The sequence below is a fragment of the Anopheles merus genome, chromosome 3L (genome assembly GCF_017562075.2).
Source record: "Anopheles merus strain MAF chromosome 3L, AmerM5.1, whole genome shotgun sequence".
Classification (NCBI taxonomy): Eukaryota; Metazoa; Arthropoda; class Insecta; order Diptera; family Culicidae; genus Anopheles; species Anopheles merus.
Window position 1 is genome coordinate 35,118,396 of NC_054085.1, and position 12,204 is coordinate 35,130,599.

A 12,204-nucleotide genomic window follows, 5' to 3' on the forward strand; every position below is an offset into this window, starting at 1 on the left:
ATGAGTAATTGCGGGGCTGATCTAGAAAAATGCATCCATCCGAAACGGGAAATTAATCACATTAATAACAGTTCAATGCGCACCGAGTGAATGTGTATGCGTATGGAAACCGAGGAAAAATGGTAACCCGTAAACCGTGTGTGTTTTCAGGTTCATTTAGCTGCAACATGCAACTCTTATGTGCGGTAAGGCGAACACCACATCAGAAACATAAATAATACATTCCAATCCGTCAGTTGTTTACGGTACACTCTCCCCCGGCAGACAATTATAACTCTTTTTGCTCCTAATCCTTCGGGCATGCTGCCCACAAACAAGCTTACCCCCACTAACAGGATTAAGCTGGGCTGCATTATACAAATGAGACAAATTTTCCACTCGCTTACCTTTACGGTTTGTGTCTATCTAGCTGACAATCGTTTTTTGTGAATTATTTCTGGGGATTAAAGGTCTCCCAAACAAGCTGTCGTTGCTCTCTCTCTCCCCCAGGGACACCCATTACAGCCAGGAGATGTAACGAAGAAAAGCCAATTGCCTTGTTATCAATTACGCTCTTTTCATTCCAACCCCAAAAAAGGGGGGGAAACTGCACTAAACCACACTGGCTTTGGACAAGACACGATACTCGTTTGAAGACACACACATTTTTAAGGTAACGTTTGTTGTTGTCCTTTCGTTATGCTAAATTCAAAATGACACTTTTGCCTTCGTCGCATTGATCCCCCCTCGAGTGCTTCTCTCCTGTGCTCTGTAAAACCCCGGGACAAAATGTTGAAACGATGTCAAGCATAAACCAATGAAATATTCAATAATACACATCTCGCCGCTACATTCGCTCTCTCTTAATGCTCACTTCCTCCCGGTCGTTTCCCGGGGGCGGATCGAAATAATTGAATCTCGGGTGACAGTATACTGTCGTCTGGCTGTATATAGCAAGCCAGCAAAACACGCCTGGCTCGCCTTGCTGTGCTTATAAAGCCCGAGATATGTTGAATTATTTTGTGTCGCTTCTCATCCAACAGCAGCAGGAGAAGCAGCGGAGAGTAGCCGGAAATACAGTTTTCCCAGCGCTGCTGCATCGTGCAGGAAACTGTCGGCTGTCGAATGCAACAACGGTGGACAGGCGGCGAAAAAGCGTAACCCCAAACGTAACGATTCTCCGCTTAGCTTCTCTACCTGTATATCGTCGTGTGCGGGATTTAAGGATCTCTGTCCCACGGCGCTACCTTGTGCTTGGGATTGGCCCCAACACTCGCCCGATTGCATAACACAACATCTTCTCCTGCTTGCGCGCTCTCTCTCTTCCTTTCTATCAACAATGTAATGTGTCTGGGCTGGCATCACCGGAAGTTAAATTCGTTCTCGAGAAGAAAGGCAGCGCGCGTGCGGGCCTCTGCCGGTAAACAACAGCGCGGTAAGAAGGTTTCCCTGGTTGGCTGCTGCTGTCTTCCCTTATTGGGCGACGCTTTGGAAAGGGGAACAATTTTAAACACGCTTTCCGGAGAAGTGTGGCCCCGAGAATGGGCACAATCCATGGAATGGAATGTGGCTGTGGAATGCCTGGATGGCGAAGCATGCAAAGGGAACGAGATGATGGGCAGATTTAATTTAGTATCAAATGCATGAGCAGATTCGTCCACCTCCCCCTAGGTACTTGTTCGGTGGGATTTGCATGATATAGAGACGTACACATACAGCCGCACTGAGTTGAGTTGAGTGTGTGTGAGTGTTCAAGTTGTTTGATTAAAATATCGCACACCGTACCGGAGGTTTATGTGGCTCGAGAACGGGGGGGGGCTTGAATGTACCTGCTCCATCGACGTCGAGCCAGCTTTACATGTTAAACGATTTATGTATGCGCAGGCAACATCTATTGCGCCCCCGGAGGAGGGAAAATTTAGGATATTTAATAAAATCGATTACGTGACACAGGCTGCAACCAACCGTGCGCTGGAGTGCAATAAGCCTGGCTTTTGCATGGGGCAGTTTTGTTTCAAAAGATACTTTTGAAATCATTGAAATCAATCGAAAATAACGACCAGATTGCCCGTTTTACCTCACATTCTGCCGCAGTGAATCCATCAGAAAATCGAGTGGAAATCCTCACAATCAACAACAACAATCAAATTACGCTCGATGTGCGATTTTCTTAACGTCATTTTAATGCTGCGCGCGAGCCAAAAATAAATAACGCCAATCCACCAATAGGAAATTTAATCTTCTCATTTCACATTGGAAAAATCAACACGAATATCGCAAACATGGGCTGAATTAAACAAAAAAATCCCATATCTACCCCGAAAGCCTACAATCGCGGCATGGCCCATAATCCACCCCAACCTGCCCTCTGCTCTCTACTTTTCATCCGCTCCGTTGTGATATGAAGCGCATAAATCCTCCATATCATCGATATCGGGCCCCTATTTGTGTGTGTGTCTGATGCCTCGCTCTGTGTGCTCCGCTCGGTTTTTGTGCCAACCATATCCATCATATTTATCACACCGATTTCGGGCTTGTGTTTCTCGCACTTGCTGCTGCTCTACCCGCAAACCCCCCTTCACGATGATGACGAAGACGATGGTGGTGGTGGTGGTGGTGACGGTTATGGATTTGTTTCGATACGGATCATCGGCCACCGTGCCACCCACCGAAGTGGCGACCATCGAAAAGCCAATAAGGAGGCTGGTGGCGTATTATTTATTATGAGTGGTGTTTTTTCGTCCTTATTTTGCCCGCGCCCTCCCCGTGTTGCAAAAAGCCCGCGCTGCCTTGAAGAGCGGAAACAATAAGGAAGCGAAATGAGGAACGGCCCAAATATGCTTGCTTGCTGCTTGCTATAATCTTTCATCATCGGCCGGCCGGTTGGGTGGCCGTGGTGTGTCTTGGAAATCAATAACAGAGGCAGCATCTTCTAAGGATGGCACACACCACGCATTTCATTTGCTGCCCACGGTTTCCTATTGAGCTTTATGATTTGAGCTCAAGAAGCAAAACCACGATGGCGAGAGATGAGAAGAAAAAAAGGCGCTTATTTTTCTACGGTGATGGAAGGAAGTGTGCACGAATCGGCAGGGATGGGGGAGACGAGCGTTTTTCCAATATATTTCGATCATTCAATTTAGCTTCTAACCGATCTACTCTTCCCTCCTCAAGCTTCTTATTCTCGCGAGCATCGTCTGCTTGGTAAAAACTGTTTCTCATCCACGCAGAGCAAGAATGTTTCATTTGTGCGATCCCAAAAATAGATTCAACCCTGCGCTAATCGGATTTACCGTTTTGTCCTTTTAGAGGCGTTTATTATTATTATTCGTGAAGCCAAAAAAGGTTATCAACGCTATGCCATATTCCCTTTGGAGAGAGAGTAGAGCTCCTGGTGATAAGTTGCAGATTTAATTCCCCACTCAAGCAGCTCGGCTAGGAAAAGACGCGACGAGAAGGCCGAGCGAAAGTGTTCGCTAATGAGCCAGGCAGGATTTTATAATGGCCGACCGAGTTCCTGCTCCTGATTGCTTGAAACGTTTCGAATGTAGCCACCATACCATTAAGGAAAGTGCAAATAATATCACGTCCTCGCGATACGCCGTATGAGGGAGGAGCAGGGTGACGCCCAAAACGTGGATGAGTGCGCGAAGAAGTTGATTGATAGATCGGATCCCGGTGGTTCGGTCAATAAAATATTATTTTGCCTTCTATCTTTTTTCTCTCAAAACTCTCGTGATGGAAGTGTCCAGTTTCGTCAGTTTTATGGGGCGCCACGGACACGTGTGTGAGCGTGCCTGAATGGGATGGATAAAGTTTTCCTCACTAGATGGGAAAACTTTCCGCGAGGCAGCACACATTCTGTGACGACCGTCCAACTTTTCCATCAATCCCTCGATATCGACGAGAGGGTGGATTGATCGGGAAATGAATGTGTGGAACCAGTGCGGGGGGAGTGGAGGGGCTGGGCAATTTTGAGATTGGTTGGCGAAAATGATCCGATAGTTATTTTTCTCTTTTAAAAAATATGAAAAAAAACGGTTGTGATCGGAAAACATTAGCGACAGTTTTCAGACGCTTTCAACATTTTAAACAATTTACATTACATTTTTGTACAAATAAAAAATGTTGAAAAATTTATAAAATAAAATCAACCTTTTTGAACGCTGATTTGTCTTGCTTAAACTTCAACAGAACTTCCAATAAAAACAACCATTCTTCTTGAACTTGAATTAAGTGACCAAAAGCATGAGCCAACAGATTTATCTATCACTGCCCCCCCTTTCTGCAGCGGAAGATTGCTTCAGCTACCGAATTGAACACTTGCACCCGCGTTCTCCATTTACCAACCAACCAACTGACCGAACGCTTTCCAACCGAAAAACAAACCGCAACGGACAGGTTCGGTTCGATGAAACGCTTATCACTCCCCTGCCACACGTTCGCTCTCGCAGCGGAGGAAGAGGAAAATGTCCGCACTGGCGAAAAGTCCGAAGCTGTAAGCGAAACGGTCATGCAAGCACATGGCTTATCGGTGTCCCTTGGGCATGGGGCCTTGGTTAAGCGGTTGGGTTGAGCGAGCCTTAGCTGCTCCATCCTATTCCCCCCGCAACGATTTGGAAATCATTCTTCAAAGTTTAATCGAACGTAAAAATAATTGCCACAACCGACGAGTAATCCCTTTCGCCCTACAGCTCTCTCATGGGGAGGAGCTTTTGCCGTGATTTGCTTCTCCCTCCGAAGAAAAGAAGAAGAGCACATATCGAATCGGCTCTTCGACTGTTGGCGTTTTGAGCCCTGTTGGAAAATTGAAACCATCTCCAGCTGCACCGGATCAAGAACCGTTCGGAGGAGAAGGAAAAGCGTAGCAATGGAATCGAGTAGTAGTGGAGTTTTAACTTTTTCAACTTTTACACTCCGCTACATTCGAAGATCCCGCCCGCTCGAGAGAGCGTCAGTTTCGCTATTCGCTTCCTGTTTTCGAAAGCTGACGAGTAAGAGTGTGTGTGAGAGAGAGAGGAAACGAAGGGAAAAGTAAGTGTAAGTTGAACTTTTCGGTTTTACTTTTCCGCCGAGATTGCAGGCGCACACGGTTTCCATTTACAGATCGGTGATTAATTTTTCATGAAAAAGGAAAACAAGCGACTTTTGACCATATCGTTTAGAAGCGGGAAAGTGAAGAGGGAAAGAGCTCAAGAAGCGGGCGCTCTCCAGAGATGGAAATGTTAAGATTGGGGCGTGTACAATAGCGCACGACAGTGTGTAATAAAACTTTTGCACCGTCAGGCACAAAAAAGCACGCCCGCGCCTCCCCCCAAAAAAAGGTGAGTCGGGGAAAAGTTTTAATACACCGGAAGCATAAGCTTGTCGGGTTGGAGGAGTTGGCCGAACAACGTTTAGCAAATTTTGCCCCCCCCCCACCCGATTGGAGACCGGTGGAAAAACGGATGGGTTGCGAGGGGTGGATGATATGCTTTCAAGAATCTAGTGCATGATTTCGGGTGGGCAAAAGAGGATAAAGGGGAAGGGGAAGATGAGATTTACAACAAAAACGAAGCTAACAGGGGGAAGAGAAGGGTGTTACTTACTTGAGCGGGTTCCTTGAGTAGGTTGAGAGTACTCGTTGTAGGGTGTATGTGATGGTGAAAGGTACTTACCTGAAAGCAAAAGCAAAAGAAGAAGAAAGGAAAACATAACGGTCAATCATAGGCGCGCAGAAAAGAAGGAGGAAATCGCGAGCGGCGACAAAACATTGAGAGCGGCGTGCGTGCGAAGCAAAAGAAAACAAACAAACACACACATAGAGAGAGACGATACGATTTAATGCGAGCAGAGACAATGAAAAACAATAGAAGGCATTTCTTTGGAAAAGAAAATAAAATCAAAACCGAAAATACAGCGAAAACATTACATTTAACTTGTCTGTCTGTTATTGTAGATTGTTATTGTTTGTGTGAGGGATATTTAAATGGGATTTATACTAGAAAATGGAGGAATGTGTAGACTGTTTAAGGTTGAGTAAGAAACGAAACTAAAAAATTAAAATTAAATATTCACAGTGAAGCAAATGATGTGTGGTTGGGAAGTTCAAAGAAAGGCAATAGTCTGTCAGGCAAAGTATGGAAATGGAAGAATGAAAACTGAAGGTGTTAAAACAGTCTAACAAGCTTCTATTCAACACAAAGAATAAGCTTTAACGACTCGCTCTTGCACCGTGCATAACATTACTACCATCTTCTTGCTTTCTCGCATCAACACACCACTTTGTGATTTATTTTGCCACCAAAAAAAAACGGATGCAAATTGCTCCCTCAAACCATCTGCTTGATTAAGCTGCATCACTCTCTTTCACCAGTCGACTTCTGACTTCTGTAGTTTGGCCCTTTATGCAACGGGAAATCGTTAAGCATCATGCTGCAGTCGACACAACTCTGCCTGCCGCACAATCAGACAAAATGGTGCTGCAAGATGTGGTTGATTTCTACCGCCGCCGCAAGGTTTGTCTCACACATGAAGACCAAGTGAAAGCCAATAAGCAGCACCACCGCCAGCAGCAGCAGCTGCTTTGTGTTCGTTTGATCGTGTGCGTCTTTACGCTCGGCAAGGCAGCGGAATGGCAGCGAGCGGTCTTTGAAATCAGCAGCAAATCGGCACAGTATGGACGGAGTTGCGGAAAGAAAGTCAAAGGAAGTGCACTTGAAAGAGATCATTTTCATATCAATTGTGCGCTTTCTGAAGCTCAGCAAACAGTTTCAATTTAAATAACATTACTAGAGGCATTCAATTTTATGAAAATTCGAGAAAGTTTGACAGCTGCAGCTGGACTGTAAATCCTGCAATAAAGCTGTTTTTTACAAAATTCTACCAAATGAAACCGGATAGCATTAGCACATTTCCTTGTTGCTAATCTCACCTGAATAATTTAGTTACCTTACCGGAAGTGGAATTATTTATTAATAAGCACTTCCGGTGCTATTTTTTCTTCATTTTGCAAGCACCATCGATCGAATTATAAAGCCAATTTGATATTTAAAAGTTTTAAAATCCCTTACACCGGAAGCGAATTGGTTGAATAATCGATTTCAAAAGGCCAGTTTTCCTTCCCCGATCCACACACACACGCGCGTACCGGAACAAAACTGGAACAGCTCTGCTAGGCAGCGAATATTTGGGATTATAATTTAAATTGACATAATACACATTGTTTGCGTTGCGTGCTTGTATCACGCACCGCTGCACCTTGTGCCTGCCCCCCCCCCCCCCACCTTCCCACTCCCTTTATCACGCTGCAAATTAATGCCCGGAAGCGAACGAGTCCAATGGTGTTAATTAGATTGTCAAAATGGCCGCCAGTTACCCAGGTTCGGGCCAGCTGCACCCGGCAACCCTCGGACGTGTTGCCGCACGTTGGCCGCAAAACAATAAACCACAACCAGAGAATGGGTTGGCGGTTGATTGACAAATGGTGGACGAGTCGGTAGGCTGTGCTGGGGTCCAACAATCGGGTCAGTCAGTCAACTGTCACAAAACCACTTGCACGCAGACACAGAAGAAAAGGGGAAAATGTACCGTGCGTGTGTGACAGGGGGTTTTAGCGTCACTTTTCCGGGCACAGCTAGCTTTATAATTCAATCATTTCCATCATCATCATCACCAACGGCGCGGTTCGTCGTCTGTCGCGTCGTGTGCGTACGTCGTCCGACGGCAAATCTTCCCGAAACGCATGCGATGCATCATTGTAGAGCACGACCGTGCCCGTGCAGCTATGTGTGTGTGTGTGTAGGTGCTCTTGATTGACAGTTCTTGTCACGTTGACCATCAGCATCAGCAAAATGGCCTTTGCTATTTAGCCGAAAGCGAGTTAAGTGAACGGGAACGAGGAAAGGAGCTTAGAAGTCAAATCTCATAGAGTGCTCTTTTCCTTTTGTAAAAATGGGTTAGCCACTGACGTTCGTTTGAAAATGATGTTATTCAAAACGGTATTTGCTTTTTATAATTGATTTATCTTCTACCAATGTTCCATTAGTTTTATATCAAAACACCCCGAAAGTCACCCCCAGAAAGGAAAGGGATTTCCAAACACTGCTATAGACTTTCGATCTCAATATCTCCCCAACAACGACAATAAATCAAACTATCGTGCAGATAAAACCCGCCCACGCCTACTATCTGGACCACGACACCGCTCTGGACACACTAAGGCGCACCGTCTCCATTACGCTCCAAAAACAGGTTGCACAACCTTCCACAAATCACTTGGAGACTGGGTGACAGTCGTTAGCACCTTAGCAGAGTGAACTGTGAACCAGTTCGGTGCGGTGGAGTGCGCTTGATATTGAGATTTAGAAATGTGTTTTGCGCTGACACAGCGTGCCCACGAGCCACGCAAGAACTAAACTGCGCGATACAAGATCTCCATCTAAGGGGTTGGTGTACCTTCGCTTGCCTTTACTTTTACTTTCGCGGGGGCCTAAACTAGACACAAACTATCGCGGGAGATCAACTTGTTTGAAACAAGTTTTGGAACAAACCAGCGAGAGGAAGGAATGTGCTCGGTGGTCGTGTTTTCAATTTGCCATTAAGTTAACGGACTGACAACAGTGTTCTTACTAGCTCAGGGCTTGGGGGTATTGCAGGATTAACTCAATCAATCATCCACTAAAGTGCTCTTACAGCCGGTAAGCTTCAAGAAACAATGGTTTTATGCAAACAAGAAAAGAGTGCTTTTCCATTCATGCCCAAGATAAGCAAGCAAAATTGGTTAAAACAGTGCAGCAGATAAAGCAAAAAACAAAAGCGCAACAAGAAGATGTAGAAAACGATAGAGAACAGGAGATGGAGGGACAGGTTAAGAGAAAATGGGAGGAAACGATGTGATACGAAATGAGCGGTAGAATGGTACACGATGGACCTAAGTGGATGTTTTCCAAGATATTAGATTTACTGTTCTATTGTCAGGTTTAATAGACGCGGCAGCTAAAAGAAACCAAAAACCACCTGGAGTTACACCCACAACCAAATGAAACAACAACAGAAACAAAAAGATACACACACACACTAAACCCACACCAACACAAGCCATACTACGCAAAGCGAAAACAAAGTTAAACCAAACCAAAGCACTAGAGTAAGCTGGTAACTAGAGGAAACGGAAAACTAATACTAATAACAGAGAGAAATAGAGAGAAAGAGAGAGATAAGAAGAGCTAACAAGGAAAGAAACAGGGGAAGGGAGAAGAAACAAACAGCAAAACTCTACTCACTGTACGGCTGCGGTCGTCCACCGAAGAGCGTTGGATCCTGGAGCAGGGGCGAGCGTCCATTACCGACCTCCTTAACCGTGGTGGCAGCTACTTTTGGTCGAGCGTGTATGAATCGTATGCGTGTGTGTGTGTGTGTGTGTGTGTGGGAGTGTTTGTGTAAGTATGTGTGTGAGTGTATGTACGTATGTTGAATAAACGTTAGGCCGTACGAGAGCCAGGTGAGTTAGATTGCGTAGATTTTGGCGGAAAACAAATGACAGTAGTGACAGTATACGATGATTGCGTTTCGATGGAAAGTATGTTCGTGTGCATGTGTGTGTGTGTGGTTTTGGGGTGTGTATTTGCGTGTTTTTGGTGAGAGGATGTCATGTGTGTGTGTGCGTGTGTTTAGTTCAAGAATGAGTGCAATTTTCGTATTTGTTGCGAAATTTCCATCGCAGCATCGTCCAAGCCAAAATGGAGTGGCAGCGGTGGTAATGATGGGAAACAACATCCCATTTTACAAGAGAGCAATGTGCAAGTGTGTGTGAGTGTTTTTTTTTTCAATCCAGGTGGGTAGAGTTTCGTTTTGAAGGAGACATTGAGGTATTGTTGTTTCAACGTGTTGTAAAGTTGTTCGCCGATGGTGGTAGTGGTGGTATGAGTTTTGTAGAATCGCAGCAACAGCCACAAACGACAAGTGCGTTCGTAGACACACACACAAATACAGAGTTTGGTGGGAGTTTTTTTTTTCATATATTGAGGGGCAGGCGAGGTTGTGAATTGGTTTATTTTTATATATTTCATTTGATTTGATTTTTTTTTGCAGAACATACACAACGGAAACGGTAATGAAAAAAGAAAGAAAAGCAGAAGAAAAAAATCCCAATTAGAAACGGCTTGAAGGCACTTCTGGAAAGGATGGACTGGAGAGATGATGAGCGGGAGTATAGAGAGAGAGATAGAGAGAGAGAGACAGAGCGAGAGAGAGACAGCTGTTTGAGTAGTTTTGAGCGGTGATTGTGAGAAAGAAACAATAAAATCGTTAAAAAACTAAATAGAAACAGACAGACAGACAGACAGACAGACAGACGGAAAGACAGAAAGACAAACAGACAGATAGTAGTAGTAAGGTGTTGTGAAAGAAAGGGCAAAGAGAGCGAAGGTAAGAGCACCCTCGGCGGCACACAAGCAAGTGTGCGGTTTTGGAAAATTATAAATGCAACTGCGTCGTTTCTTCGTAGTGTAAGAGTTTTCTGAAAGGCTAATTACGGAAGTACGGAAGAGATAAATAAAACAGCAGAAACAGTAGAAACAGAGAAAAGCTTCGAAAAGAAGAAGAAATGTATGACAGATTGCGAAAACTACTATTTGCTAGACAAGAAAAAAAATAGGTAAAAACTACGCTATAAATTGAAAGGTTGCAAGTTTTGCACACACACACACAAACAACAAGTCTAGAACATTACGTTAGTCTAACACACGAATAAAGAAATGATAAACAATACACTTAATAATAGGTAAATTATTTGGCGCAGGATTAAGTTCACATGTTGAATGAACGAAGGAGTTAAAAACACAAAAAAAGACCGCAAAAATAACAGTAAATTTAGACTAGGAGAGAAAAAAACGAAAGGAGCTCCAGGTGAAGAAACAAGCATCCGTCGTTATCCGTTGTTTTATTATCAGAATAGTCTGTTGAAGTTTTTGTACACCACCTTTGAAGGGCTGCATAATGGAAGGCAAGACTTTAGGTACTAAAATTGGGTTCACTTATATATTCATTCTTTTCCATTTTATTGGTTTTGTATATTTTAACACCTCAGACATTTATTCCACCGACAAACTGTTTACAGTTTAAGCTCTCTTTGAGGTAAAGTTTACAGTAAAATCGTTGTAAATTGAACCCAGCTTCATAAAGCTCACCTGATGTCAACAAATTACACACGCTTGTTCGTTGTCCAACCAAACACAAATGAACAACCTATCAGTAATCCCATCAACAACAACGGAACAAGCGAACCTTTCCTTCTTTTATTTAATTCCCTCTCGACCTATTTCAACAACTGCCGGCGCGGTGCAACTGGAGCTACAATTCCCACCAGCGCAGCAGAAACCCCTTATCTTCCACCCCATGCAGCCATCGACACACCATAAAAAAGGTCTCAGGTAATCAGATTTACACTTAATTTTAGCGCCAGCCCTTCGACACGGGGAGAGAGAGAGCGAGTGCTGCATCGGCTCGCTATCATCACACGGCGAGGGAAACATCATTTAAACTTGTGTTCGATCGTTGCTGCCCTCTGGGTTGGGGGCCAAAGGGCACACACACACACAACGACAGCGACCGTCGGCATCGGTGCTGATAATGTGCGAAATTAAATCAATATATATAGTGCGAACCCCTCAACAATGAAATTTTACACCATAAGCAAATCGTACAGCAGCTTTTCCCGCAACAAACAAGAGCGGTGGGCAGCGTGACACATAAACTGCCCATTACAACAACCGTCTGCGATTGTTACGAGCTGTTTTCATTTGATTTAGGGTGACACTTTATGGTGTGTCCTCGCAGCTGCTAGCACAAGCACACGGGCACATCGAGAGGCTGAGTGTCGATTACGGTCATAAATTTATCATATCTGTCCCTCTGTCACTTGTTCTCCCTTCAACGCGTCATACGGGGATACAAAAATGGAGAAAAATGGAACTTAGTAATGTGCGTCGTAGGAAACTTTCCTCTATTATCAAGAAAGAAGGACTGAAAGTAAACCCATTTCCGATAGAGCTGGAGTAATGTTTGCAGTGGCCAGAGGTCAATCTTGTGCTCAACCACGAAGCGAAGCGGCAAAATTAGAAATGAAAGGTAAACACACCCGCACATCGTAGAAAACGACCAGGCGCTTCCATCGCCCTTTGATCGATGAGCTTTTTTGATACTTCGAGTAGGAAAAACACGTAGCAAAAAGTTGAGAGAGAAAAA

At 44.4% G+C, this 12,204-nt stretch overlaps 1 protein-coding gene across 11 annotated transcripts in view; it reads right to left on the bottom strand.

Moving 5' to 3' along the window:
- LOC121599274 (heterogeneous nuclear ribonucleoprotein L) overlaps positions 1-12,204 on the bottom strand; it is a 173,914-nt gene that overhangs the window by 27,991 nt on the left and 133,719 nt on the right. For 5 of the 11 annotated variants that reach the window (XM_041926966.1, XM_041926964.1, XM_041926970.1 and 2 more), the window contains 2 exons: positions 9,243-9,332; positions 5,568-5,636 (listed from right to left, as the gene is read on the bottom strand). The exons of 1 other annotated variant lie outside the window; for it this stretch is intronic. In XM_041926966.1, coding sequence (XP_041782900.1) covers positions 5,568-5,636; positions 9,243-9,332 — 159 coding nt within the window. The remainder of the gene's footprint in view (positions 1-5,567; positions 5,637-9,242; positions 9,333-12,204) is intronic. 5 more of the 11 variants (XM_041926974.1, XM_041926973.1, XM_041926972.1 and 2 more) reach the window with 3 other exon arrangements.